The sequence below is a fragment of the Lepeophtheirus salmonis genome, chromosome 5 (genome assembly GCF_016086655.4).
Source record: "Lepeophtheirus salmonis chromosome 5, UVic_Lsal_1.4, whole genome shotgun sequence".
In the NCBI taxonomy this organism is placed as follows: Eukaryota; Metazoa; Arthropoda; class Copepoda; order Siphonostomatoida; family Caligidae; genus Lepeophtheirus; species Lepeophtheirus salmonis.
In genome coordinates this window covers 26,844,269-26,856,533 of record NC_052135.2, presented here as the reverse complement: position 1 = coordinate 26,856,533, position 12,265 = coordinate 26,844,269, and the positions used below count along the sequence as shown (strand labels likewise).

General features: G+C 32.3%; 1 protein-coding gene across 1 annotated transcript; it reads left to right on the top strand.

Moving 5' to 3' along the window:
• The first annotated feature begins 1,046 nt into the window (after positions 1-1,046).
• LOC121118459 (transcription factor AP-2-epsilon) lies at positions 1,047-4,589 on the top strand. Its single transcript, XM_040713039.2, has 8 exons — positions 1,047-1,413; positions 1,483-1,689; positions 1,751-1,870; positions 1,928-2,048; positions 2,108-2,303; positions 2,958-3,218; positions 3,282-3,453; positions 3,529-4,589. Exons 1-8 carry the CDS (start codon positions 1,333-1,335, stop codon positions 3,673-3,675), a joined length of 1,305 nt encoding a protein of 434 aa, XP_040568973.1. The 5' UTR covers positions 1,047-1,332; the 3' UTR covers positions 3,676-4,589.
• The last annotated feature ends 7,676 nt before the right edge of the window (positions 4,590-12,265 follow it).

Sequence of the window (12,265 nt, the reverse complement as noted above, 5' to 3'; positions counted from 1 at the left end):
TTTCGCCTAAAAATATCAAAGGGCCTCTTTGATAAATTAATTGATGTTCTTTTTTATATAACATTTTATGAGGGTTTTTTTAAACTACTATTTCTATTTATTAACTCTTTTTCTGGATAAAATATAACATACCTTTTTTTTAAGTAATCATCCTAATAATTCAAAATCCCAAGTGACATCTACTTCTTTTCCATTTAAAGGTAAGAAAATTTTCAAAATTTTATCGAATAATTTTTCTGTATCATCTGAAAAAAGCCCACCCCAAAAATAAACCATGCTGACACCCCTCATGACTCACCATTAATGGGGCCGATAAATACTATTATTACTGACAAAATATTAGGGGCCCAGGCTATTGGTCCCATTGGGGATTACATACAGTAAGACATACAAATATCAAACTTGGACATGCTATAAACATTGAATTTATAATTTATCCAATTTGGCCCTGACCTACCTATCTAATATTGCAAAATATTTATTCATTGCCAAAAAATAAAATCAAAATCCAGATTTCAGGAGACCCTGACCAAGTATTTGGTAGTTTTCGTAAACGGATGTAATTATGAATGAAATATCATCATCCAACAAGTCCGCATTAAAGTACGCTATATTTCCGCACACCTCACTCAGTGGGAATAAAAATAATTTTAAAAAAATAATGAATAAATATTTGATTCTATGCCTGGAAGATAAATATGAATAAATAAAGGTTTGCAAATATCCTTTTTTGCTTCTTCTATTTTTGTACACATCAGATTTTTTTTTCGTTATATTTATATGTTTATTGGCGCTGCTCCGCCTCAATGTGAAATTTTTAACGGCAAAATATCGCCGTCAGCGCCGCCGGTGTTTTTTTGTGTGCCTTTATGAAAAAGTGTCCGCTCTAACACTCATACTACGTAAGTTTTAGAGTGAGAAAGAGAGGGAAAAAAGAAGAAGTGACGACGGCTTAAGTGAAAGGCGCGAAAAGGAAATAGGAGGCACTTAACTAACTTACGTGTGCGCCAAAGGAGTGCTTGTCAATATGTTTTTTCCTTTTTTTTATGTTAGTGCAAGGGAAGTAAAAGTCAGAGCTGAGCGTTCAGTGTGTTTTAGAAGCTACTGAGGGAAAGTCACGAACCCGGATTATTTTTTTAAAAACGGATTTAAGCTGTTCCCCCTCGAGTAGGAGAGGATCAACAACACCAGGCGAAAGGATTCGATTCAATTTTATCATAATATTACAGTGATTTGTGAATATTTTGTGCTGTGTGTCTTTGAGATCATATTTATTTTACTCCGTGATTTTGTTTTTTTCATCAGCCATTCTCAGTGAAAAATACATTCTTCATGCAACTGGTTTCATATTCAACCCAATCACAACAATCACTACATCACGGCGAGGATATTAAAATGACTACCGCAATGGAGGTAAGCTTTGCTCTCTCTCTAAGATTTACGGATTGTATTAATAATTCAACTACTTTTTTGTTGATCCAGGAGAGACTCAGTAGTCATGGGATATCTCCTTCTGGGTTTCCAGGTGGAAATCATCGGGGAGATTTCCAACCCCCTTACTTCCCTCCACATTTCCACCAACAGACAGCACAGGAAGTTTTCGCGGCACAGAATCCGCATCTGAGCGGTGGCTCCGATCCATACAATGTCCCAAATTCCATTCATCATCACTCTTTTCACGCCTCACAGGTAAGAGTTTCTAGCATGTGTTATCATTGATGGCACAAAAATGATTCATTTTTGATTATAGAATAATATGCACGGTGGATTCCCATATGATCGACGGGATCACTACAGTCCACGGATATCGCACATTGAGGGCGGAAATCATGACCCCCTCTCACTCAACAATCACGGAAATAACGAACATGTAAGACGCAAGTTTATATATTTTCTATACGGATCTAATGAGTACATTTTTTTATAGCAAATCGTGGAAAATGAACCTACTGTCTTTATTCCAAATGAACCCGTAGTGGGCTTCCAAGTAAAGCGAGAGCACGGAATGCCCTACAAAGATAATTTCAAACATTTGGATATCAAGGCTGGTAAGTGATGAATTGATTTAATCAATTTCATAAGCCTCATGCCCCTCCATTCTAATTAGGTATTCGTAACAGAGATCAAAACGCAGAGAAACCCCATGTTTCAACGACTCCGTCAGACATATTTTGTTCAGTCCCTGGACGATTGAGTCTTCTCAGCTCCACCTCAAAGTATAAAGTCACGGTCGCTGAAGTTCAGAGACGACTCTCCCCTCCAGAGTGCCTCAATGCCTCACTTTTAGGAGGTGTTCTCCGCAGGTAATGAGATAACATTTTATACACATCTTATTTTCCCGTAAATGTTAACCTCTGACCCTTCGGTGGCATCATCATTCTCTATAGATGTGTAGTTCAGAAGCCAATTTATTTTATTTTTATTTTGGGTCATAATTCACGTTGTTCGTAAAACACACTTCTCCCTCCGCCTTTGACCACAATTGTTGTCTGTTCCCATAAAATCAACTTTTTTTTATGACAATAGTCTATTTTATGATTGTTTACCATTATTTCCCGAAAAATAAATAGTAAATATAATAATAATAGTTCTTCATACTGTGTTGTTGTTTCAAAATATATAAGAAGAATATAATTTGGTTTCCCTAATTATAATTTTCTTTAAAAAAATAAAAAGTACCATGAAATTAACCATCTTGTTTTTTTCAAATGAGCTTCTACTTTTATTATTTTGGGCGTTGAGTCCCTATAAATCAATGGCTTCTTCAACGTTTTTGATACCCCCTTCCTCTTTTTTTAATGATGATTTTTATTATTATTTTTTTGAATTATCGTAATAAATAGATAAATTTGATTAGATTGTCTCTCTCAGACCCAACCAGCCTTTTTAGGGCTCATAACATGAAAGTACACCATCCATAAGTTTATCTTTATTTTCTTTCTCAACATTCCCTCCAGAGCCAAGTCCAAAGACGGTGGAAAGAATCTACGTGATAAGTTAGACAAAATTGGACTCGCCCTTCCAGCTGGCCGACGAAAAGCTGCCAATGTCACCCTTCTCACGTCTCTCGTCGAAGGAGAGGCCATTCACTTAGCTCGGGATTTTGGGTATGTCTGTGAGACAGAGTTCCCTGCACGTCAAGTCGCCGAATATCTTTGTCGCTCTCAAACTGATCCCTCTGAGAGCTACCGGCGAAAAGAGCTTGTTCTAGCTACAAAGTAAGATAGCCGCTTAATCTTCAGCAGCCAACAGGTGACTAAATTTTTTCATTTTACTTACAGAGTCGTCACAAAAGAGTTAATGGATTTACTAAACCAGGATCGGAGTCCCCTTTGCAACACACGACCTCATCAAATCCTTGATCCCAATATACAGCGTCATCTCACTCATTTTAGTCTCATTACACACGGATTTGGTTCTCCGGCTATCGTAGCAGCACTCACGGCTATACAGGTAATAATTTTTTATAAAATATTCCTCTCAAATTACGTAGGTAAATGATTCGATCTTATCTCTATATATTTACAGAACTATTTGAATGAGTGTCTCAAGCATCTGGATAAATCCTATCCCAATACATCTCTCGGAAATATTCATTCATCCATGACCGATACCAAACCCATCTATATTGACACGAAAACCATTTTAGGACAAAATATGGAAAATAAAAAATAATTTTTTTGCCAATTTTATTGGTTTTTTTTAAATCTCTCTCTCTCTCTCTTCAATTATCCCCACCACCCCTGATTCATTCATACGCAAGCGCAACTGTGATTAAGTTCTTCTACTTTTTTTAATGTTTAATATCTGAGTATATTAATTCATAAATATCTTTTTATTTTTGATTTATCTTTTGGTTATTTCCGTATCGATGTGCCAAAGTCGTCATATCTTTAATGTTATTCTTCTTCTTTTTATGATCAAATATAAGGACTCCCCTGCCCCCTCTTCCAATTTATATTTTTAATTATTATTATCATTATACAGTTTTAGTTTGAAATACAAGTTAAATAAAAAATATCGTCGTTACCTTTTTTATATCAACCTATTTTTTATAGAAAAGAAACCTGAGAAAAAGTCCCGAAATAAAGGGATAGTTGGCCAATTCTTACTCATTATTGAACTATGAATTCAATCATAGCTTAACGTGTGATAATTTTATTTCAACCAATCAACGCTCAGGGGAATAAATAAAATCAAAACAGCGTACATTTTTGTATTAGTTAGATAATACAGTGATACACTTTACATCATCATCAATTCATCTTCAATATCAAGGATCCAATTTTTAAGGAATAATAAATACTTCAATCCGCCCGAAAATAAAAGTAAATTCAAACTATTGTTTTTTGTACTTAAAATAGAGAGCGTTTATAATTTAGGACTATTTTTAATGACTTATAACGATTTTAAGTCTTATATCAATAACCGATACAACCCTAATTTGTTTTTAATGATACCTATGTACATCGAATAATGGCATCATCAGAATGCAATTAACTAAAAGGAAGATTTTTTTTAGCTAGGAAAATAAGAAAGATATTTATAAATATATCTAAGGAAGGGGGGGGGGGGAAGGATTCTAATAATTTTTAGGGGAATAGGTTTTTATTTTGACTAAGATCAAAGCTTTCCTCTCTTCTCTTATGAAATAACAAATGCTTTCTATCTGTTCGAGAGATGCTTTCTCAATTTGAAGTAATCCTCCCATATGTGGATATATGTTGCTACAATTATATATATACATGGTTAAGCCTTTAGGTTCTTGTTCCTTAAAGGTACAAAAATTATGTTTATCCAGACTAAGGCTCTAAGAAGATTGTAATCAATGAAATTTGCAAACAATTATACTGTATATGTAGTTATTCATCTACCAATCTGTCCCGCATAAAGGGTGTAACTGATCTAAGGATTCGTAGATATTTTGCCCACTTCCAGAAAAATCGGTGAAAATGGATAGCGACCGTCGAAGCTGAGATTTGTAAAACAGTATTGGTTAATTTGAATGGGTCGTTTATCGTTCTTCAAGCGGTGGTGGGGTTTTTAATCTGCCTTGAGGCTTCAAGTTTATAGTGTACAATTAACCTGGAAATAAGGGGATTTTGAAATTGAAGCAGTGGTTTTAACCAGTCTCGAAGAGGTCCTACGGTTATCCTACACAAAATTATGTGAGCTTGGTGTGCAATTTATTATATTAGGATGGTTATTCTAATGTCACCCATCTGCAGATAGTAAAACTATCATTAAACCTTTAGATAAGTCAAGTCCATTTGTAGATGAATTACTCTAAATATGCATGCAATTTTCCTTAGATGACAATTTTTTTTTTTGGGGGGCATTTACCATTAATGGTAATTTTCCTAAGGGAAATTTTCTGATGGCAATATTTCGGGGGCAATTTTCCTGTAAGCAATACTCCCCACAAAATATACTTTTATTGTCACAGTACCAATATTATCGTATCGGTCCTGGTTTAGTATTGGTATTTCGATACTTTTTGACTGATAATTTATTGTTAAGAGCAATTTGTATGCACTGATAGGGGTTTTGGTATAATTTTTGTTTAATTAATTAATTAACTAACAACCAGAAAAAGTGTTTTTGTACATTCTTGTTTTTTTGTAAATAAATATAATATATATACGTAGATAGGAGGGGGGGGGGAGAGTGTTACGTGAGCTAATATTTTTATAACTTAATGGTGGTGTATGAACCGATACCAATTCAGTATAGACTCGTTTTAGATGCGTCGATACTGTAATATTACTGGTATATCCAAAAACCCTAATCCATATACAAATTTTTAGCATCAAATGTGAGTTTACATACAGAGTCTGAAGTACTGGTTGATGAATAGTACCTGACTATACAATCTCAATAATTGCTCCACTTTCTTTCCACACTAAAAATCACGAAGAAGAATAAAGTAAAGCAATATAACTTTTGAATGAAAAGGTACGAATGAAGAATAAACCAAAAACATAATCTTTTTCCGGGCAAGCACCTTATTTGAATAATAACGAAAAAATAAAATGAAAAACCGCAAAAATAATTTGATTGTCTATTATATATACTCGTATATGTGTATATTATCTGTTTATTCTTTCAAATCGCTCTATAGTGCACATCGTAGATTTACATAATATGTATACCTGAGTGGAAATTTCCATTGTGTACAAGATGAGTTTTTGTACAAGTTGCAAATTATACGTCTTAACACGTTTTATTGAATAATATAGGGGTAAAACTTTCAATTAACAACTTCTTATGGTTTGATGTGCTTACAACCATTCAATTTTGATCTATGAAGTTTACTTGTTCTATATATGAATGAGGAAAACGTCGGGTTTTGAACATTGTAATATTTCATGGAATACTTAAAAATTAATTACTATTCGTTATACTAGAAAATGTCAAAAGGACAGCATTAATGTATAGAATGGTTATGCTGACGTCCCTTATTACATTAAAATTATACGAGACACCATCATATACCCTTTACTACATCAAATGGCTTTATGAATAAAAAAAAAACCTAACAAATGCAATGAATACTACTTGATGTCAATCATAAACAGTGACATTTGAATTAAATCTAAGTGATATGATTAAAAATCCCTAATATAGAAAATTAGAAAAACATTTCTTATGCATTCCATGGTAGTAGTAGTTAATTTATTGTCTCCAATATGGAAATAAGATTGTATAACACGATAGTAACATTTTCCCCCAATATAAAGATGTATTAATAAAAAATATTGATTTTTTATATAACTTGCATTATTCATACAATTGAGATGTAAATTTTAAAGCTGTAAGTTTTTTATATTCGTGAATAAGGATTGTTGCAACCACAAGCCCGGTATGTTTTCAAGGAGGAGGAAAAAAAGTATGTTATGGCGACGTCATATGAAGGGCCGCAGGATATTTGTTGTTTGGGTTGGAGCGTCTTTTAGATAACTCTGTCATAATTTTTTTGTTTTTTATAACGGCCAAATTTGACAAATCATTTCTTTTAAAAATGACAAAATATGAAAAATAAAAAAAATCCAATAATTTTTAAATTTAAAATTTTCTAGGCAAACAAATTTTTTATTGCTATAACTATAAAAATTTCTCAAAAGTAGGCGGAGGGCAGTGAGCTACTGCCCTCTATTATTCCGGCGTCACTATTTTCAACCGTCTCCTATCACTCCCCCTCCTAAAAATAGACATGTCATGAGATTACATCATACTAAATTTGTACAAAAATTGATCACATAGTCCTTAGTTCCTTTTTTTTTAAGGTGAACGAAGAAAATTAAGGATTAAACACCTGAACTGAATTTACACGAAATGAATAGATGAAGGAAAAAAGTTTGAACGTATGAGTAGAAGTTGTCAGCAAGGTTTATAACATTTTTGTTGATCCAAATATTTTGTAAAAGGCTATTTCTTTACCAATATTGGATGTGGATGCCATATTGGAGGAAATTTTTTGGTTGGAGAATATTTTTTATTGGAATTATATTACAGCATTAAAGAGACCAAAGAATCTATTGGGTTGTGGGCTCATATCCTTTGTTGACAAAATCACAAAAAATTATCAAAAGTTTTGATTGATATAACGAATAATCTAAACATGGAGTGTAGATATGTGATAACATCAAGTCCATTCTATGAATATGTTATACATCGAACTGATCTTATAAATGGATATATCGATGACTTTTCCCCTTTGCTTGCTGCAACACAAAGGTTTATTTGGAAAGCGAATTCCACTTACGATTGTGGAACGACCGTGGATATTGTTCCTAAGAATCTTGGAAATGAAGCTTTTTTTAAAGAATTTACGTGACCCTGTGGATTATGTCTTCGATTTCCCCAATAGCTGATGGAAGAAAATTCAGAGCTCAATTTCAAATAGCCACAGGAGTTTTGTTTTTTAACCCTCAATCAAAAGATTGTGGTAATTTATTCAGTAATGTTAGACACACTTTTTCGGAATGTCCGCAATTACATATTCTGAGATGGTTTGTTAGTTTAAACCTAAGAGAGTTTTCAAAACAATAAAGTTAATATAATTACGGCGATCATTCTTTTCTGCGTGTCATCAAAAAAGAAAGAAAGTACTCAAAAAGCTAGGTCGATAGGGAACGCTTTATTAAATGTTGAGAGATATCTCGCTAAGAATATGACTGTAGGAGACCCCGTGGTTGCAGAGGATATTTGTGCTATTTCAACATCGGTGGTAGTAAAATATGGAACGTTCGAAATGAATGGAAAAAAAAAAAAAAACGAGCTACTTATTGGTTAAGAAGCACATTTGCTCTTAATGTAATATGTTTGTATTTTATTGATGCTAATGTTTTTAGTTTAGGTATACCAATATTTTATGTTTGTATGCCTTAATTTATTGAAGAAATTTTAAACTATAATGTTTTTATATATTTTTAAATGCATCTTCACCAGAAAACTTTAGATAATTCTAATTTTTATAAATTATTTGCTGTCTAAATAAAGGTTAAAAAAATTGGACCCCACTCAATTAACGCGAGAAATGTACGTAAAACTATGTACATTTATATGTTGGTAAAAATTATTTTGATGGAAAATAATGAACGAATAGTAGGTACAAGAGATAAAGTAATAAAAATAATTTTTTTCTACGTAATTGCAGTTTGTAATTCATGGAATCTTTTTTTAGACATGTTTCTTTTTTACCTCATTATTATTTACTAGATATTATTTGATGAGAACTTTACATAGTACATACTCTGAGGAGAATAAAATGATGATGAATATGATAAGAATTTGAAAATGCAAAATAAAGAATAAAGACCACATGCAAAAAAAAATATTAGGGTGGAAATGTCTGCGTTTTATATATGAACATCAGTTACTTGAGTAAGTTTTTTTTTTTTTTTTTTTGTATAGAATCACTTTTAATAGTACAAATAGGGTAGTCCAGAATTACAGCCCCACTAACTATATTAAATTAAGAGTATTGTGTGATTTTGTTACCCAGGTTGTGACGACAGCATAAGACCCCAGTCCACACAACAAAAGAAGCTCAAGAATAATTGTGCAAAGACAATTTTGAGCTAGTTTGGGAAAAACCTTTTTCCTTTTTTTATACCTGATCTTAAGCCCCTTGACTTGCGTATTGCCGAGTTCGATGATAATCAGTTGTTTAACTGAATTTAAGCTGTTTAACGTACTAAAAAAAAGGTTGACAATTTGTCTAAACATTGTTGAGGACAGCTCTCACTGTTAAAATATAGAGGTTCTTTGATTACCTCCACCAACAAAGTTGAATAGGTGCTATGTTTTTGCCTCTGTGTGTTTGTTTGTTAGTCATAAGGATTACGTTAAAACTTACAGATCGATTTTAATCAAAATTGTTAAGCAGCCTATATATGGTAACAGTAAGAGGCCATCAGATTTTAAGTAGTCAAAGTGGTTTTAAGGTCAAGGTAATACAAAACATCAAAAATGCATAATCGACCATAAATTGAGATACATAACTCAATTTAATTTTAGACGGAGGTTTTACCCTCTATCGAGTTCCCAATCTAGTTTAAAATGTGTCTTTTTTGAGGAAGAGAAAAAAAAACGTCAGTAATTTCCGTGCTTCCAAAGTTTAATTTAAGATGACATTTTCACTCCTACAAATAATAAACATTTTAAATTACGAAACCTTTTCATTTTGACAGGGTGAGTTGTTGAGGCTTGAAGATTATAATATAGAAAGTTCTAATAAATAAATTATTATAAAACGTATAAGTTTCGACTAAAGGATGTCATTGGAACCAAAAACATGAATTAGTACGGGGTAGGCATCTCAATAGTTATCACTTGTCAATAAAAAAACCTTGTATGAAGTGAATATTCCCGGAATCTCCCTTGACTCCCCTTTTTTAGTCCGGAAAGGTTTTGGTATGAATTTGAAGATAAAATCTTATTGAGTAAACTTTTTTTTTAGTTATCGATAAGATAGATTTAAGTATTTGAAAAAATATCTTTGTATTTTCTGTAATCTATTCCTAAACCGAACCTAAACCTCTAAAACATGATAAACGTAGTGTGCACCTGTATTTGGTAAGAAAATAGACGAAATTTTTTAAAATCACATATGAAAAGAAGAAAATTCAGCAAATATACACATCTGATAGATGTGGTAACTTTTATATAGTGAGTAGTTGGCGTATCCGCCAAGTTGTTCAGGGCATAGGCAAACACATCGAACAAGATATTGGTCCTATTATGCAAAGGACAATATTAAACAGGTCAAAAAGTACAACCTCAAATCATAACCTTTCTTATGATTATTATTATTTGACTTGACTCTAAGGCTGGATCACTCTCTGCACAACAAAATCCAATTGATAATTGGACAAAGGTAGGCACAAGGCACTAATCACATCATTTGTTATTCTTGCTATTATTATTTAATAGGTGTAATTTACAAATGCAATGAAATTTACAATGTATGGAGAGTTTTTTAGTCTATAATTAGCTCTCTATGGAGTAGTGATACTCGTGACGTCTTAACTCTAAACCATTTTAAATTCCAATTAGAACAAATAATTGTTTTAAATCATAGTATTATTTAAAAAAATGTCCATTAACGTCACATATTTTATAGTACCTAATTCAAAAAATAATTCGTCTAGATATAAAGTTCTACAAAATAATTTGAAAATATTAATGTACATTTGTGTAAAAAAAAAAAATATTGTGTCGATTTGGGAACAACTAATTTATATCAGTCAATTTGCTAGAATTGCTAATAGAAAGAGTTTTTCATCGTTGTATGGTTCAAAATTTTTTTTTTTACATAAACTTTCATAAATATTAATAAAGGTAGTAATATATCTGTACTTATTTATCTGCTAAGTTGCCATTTAGTATATTAGTCCTAATTTTATTTTTAATTTCGCAACAACAGCAATTTTCACTTAACATACATTTTTCCATCTTCTTAATTCAATTACTTAATCAAGTAGAGATATAAAAGAATCTGGTGTTTGAAGTAAATTTTGAGTTTTACTGTACATAATCTTTGCTGATAAAGAGCATAAAAAACACTAAAAATTTAAAGGTTTTGACATTCTACTGAATCTATCAACACGAAAAGAGAAGTATTTTGTTAGCCTTTTCTTGATACCCTCCCGGAAAAAAAAACCCATTAAATACTGTTTACATGGTATTCAAAACTAAAGTATTAACCCTGCTTAGGTAAAAAAAAATTTACAGACCGTAGACCGAAATTTAATTTTATTTCAAATCATTGGTTGATTTTTTCTGTCTCAATATATTTGGTAGACCAATTTTCTCCCATATTCTGATTTATGAGTAGTACTAATATGATATGTTGCAACACGTGGTACGCCATTGTTGTTCGATTATTTTCACAATTTTAATCCTATATGACGTCATCAACCATTAGAATCGGTCTAAACGTAATTTTAAATTAAACCTACACAGACCAAACTTTTCATTGGGACCAATTTGGACCGAATTTTTATTTGAGACTGGTTCATACCTAACTTATTTATTGGACCAAATTTGTTCGGTCTATTAAAATAATAACAGTCTGCGACCTCTCTAGGACTTTCAGACCAAATCCCAAAAATGGCTTAGAAAAACAAAGACTTTGAATCAAATGTTAACGAAATTTTCTTTAGATTGGGAAAATCATTTGGATAAGATAATGAATGTAGATGCTCGTATTCCAGAGCTTTTCTTCCATGGCACTATTCCAGGATTTCTTCTTCTTGAACATATTATGTAGCTAGACGCACCTAATTGTCCCTTTTCCATAGTCTAGATAGGTACACATGTAATTACAAGACTCAAAAAGAATGGAATTTCAATCGAATCAAACCCTCAAATTATTTTTCCAATGCACCCTTGATATTGGTTGTGGCAAGGATGATTATAATTATTTATCTCCCTCACAACAAAAACAACCCACCAAGCTATCATTATGCACTAAGTACCACTCTATGGCTATGTAAAAACGACACACAACTATAAATTAAGGTGGAAATGTCCTCTGACCTCTACATACATACGGTCCACGCTTCAAACTCTGTCTATGGACCAGACTCGTAAGAGATGAAGCAAAATAATATAGAGACCTAGAGGCAACTGATTGAATCATTTAAAGAGAAAAGACTACACTGCAAAATCAAAAAGGGTTTTTAATTAGAGTAAAGTCTTCCCTGTATGTAGTTGAACTCAGGGTACGCTCGCTCTTACATACTACTATTGAGGAGAG

Excerpts from the sequence above, each read along its gene's own strand:
- LOC121118459 (XM_040713039.2), top strand. The coding sequence starts at position 1,333 with ATGCAACTGGTTTCATATTCAACCCAATCACAACAATCACTACATCAC. Across the intron at positions 1,690-1,750 it reads ACTCTTTTCACGCCTCACAG|AATAATATGCACGGTGGATT; the intron begins GTAAGAGTTTCT and ends TTTTGATTATAG. Across the intron at positions 1,871-1,927 it reads ATCACGGAAATAACGAACAT|CAAATCGTGGAAAATGAACC; the intron begins GTAAGACGCAAG and ends ATTTTTTTATAG.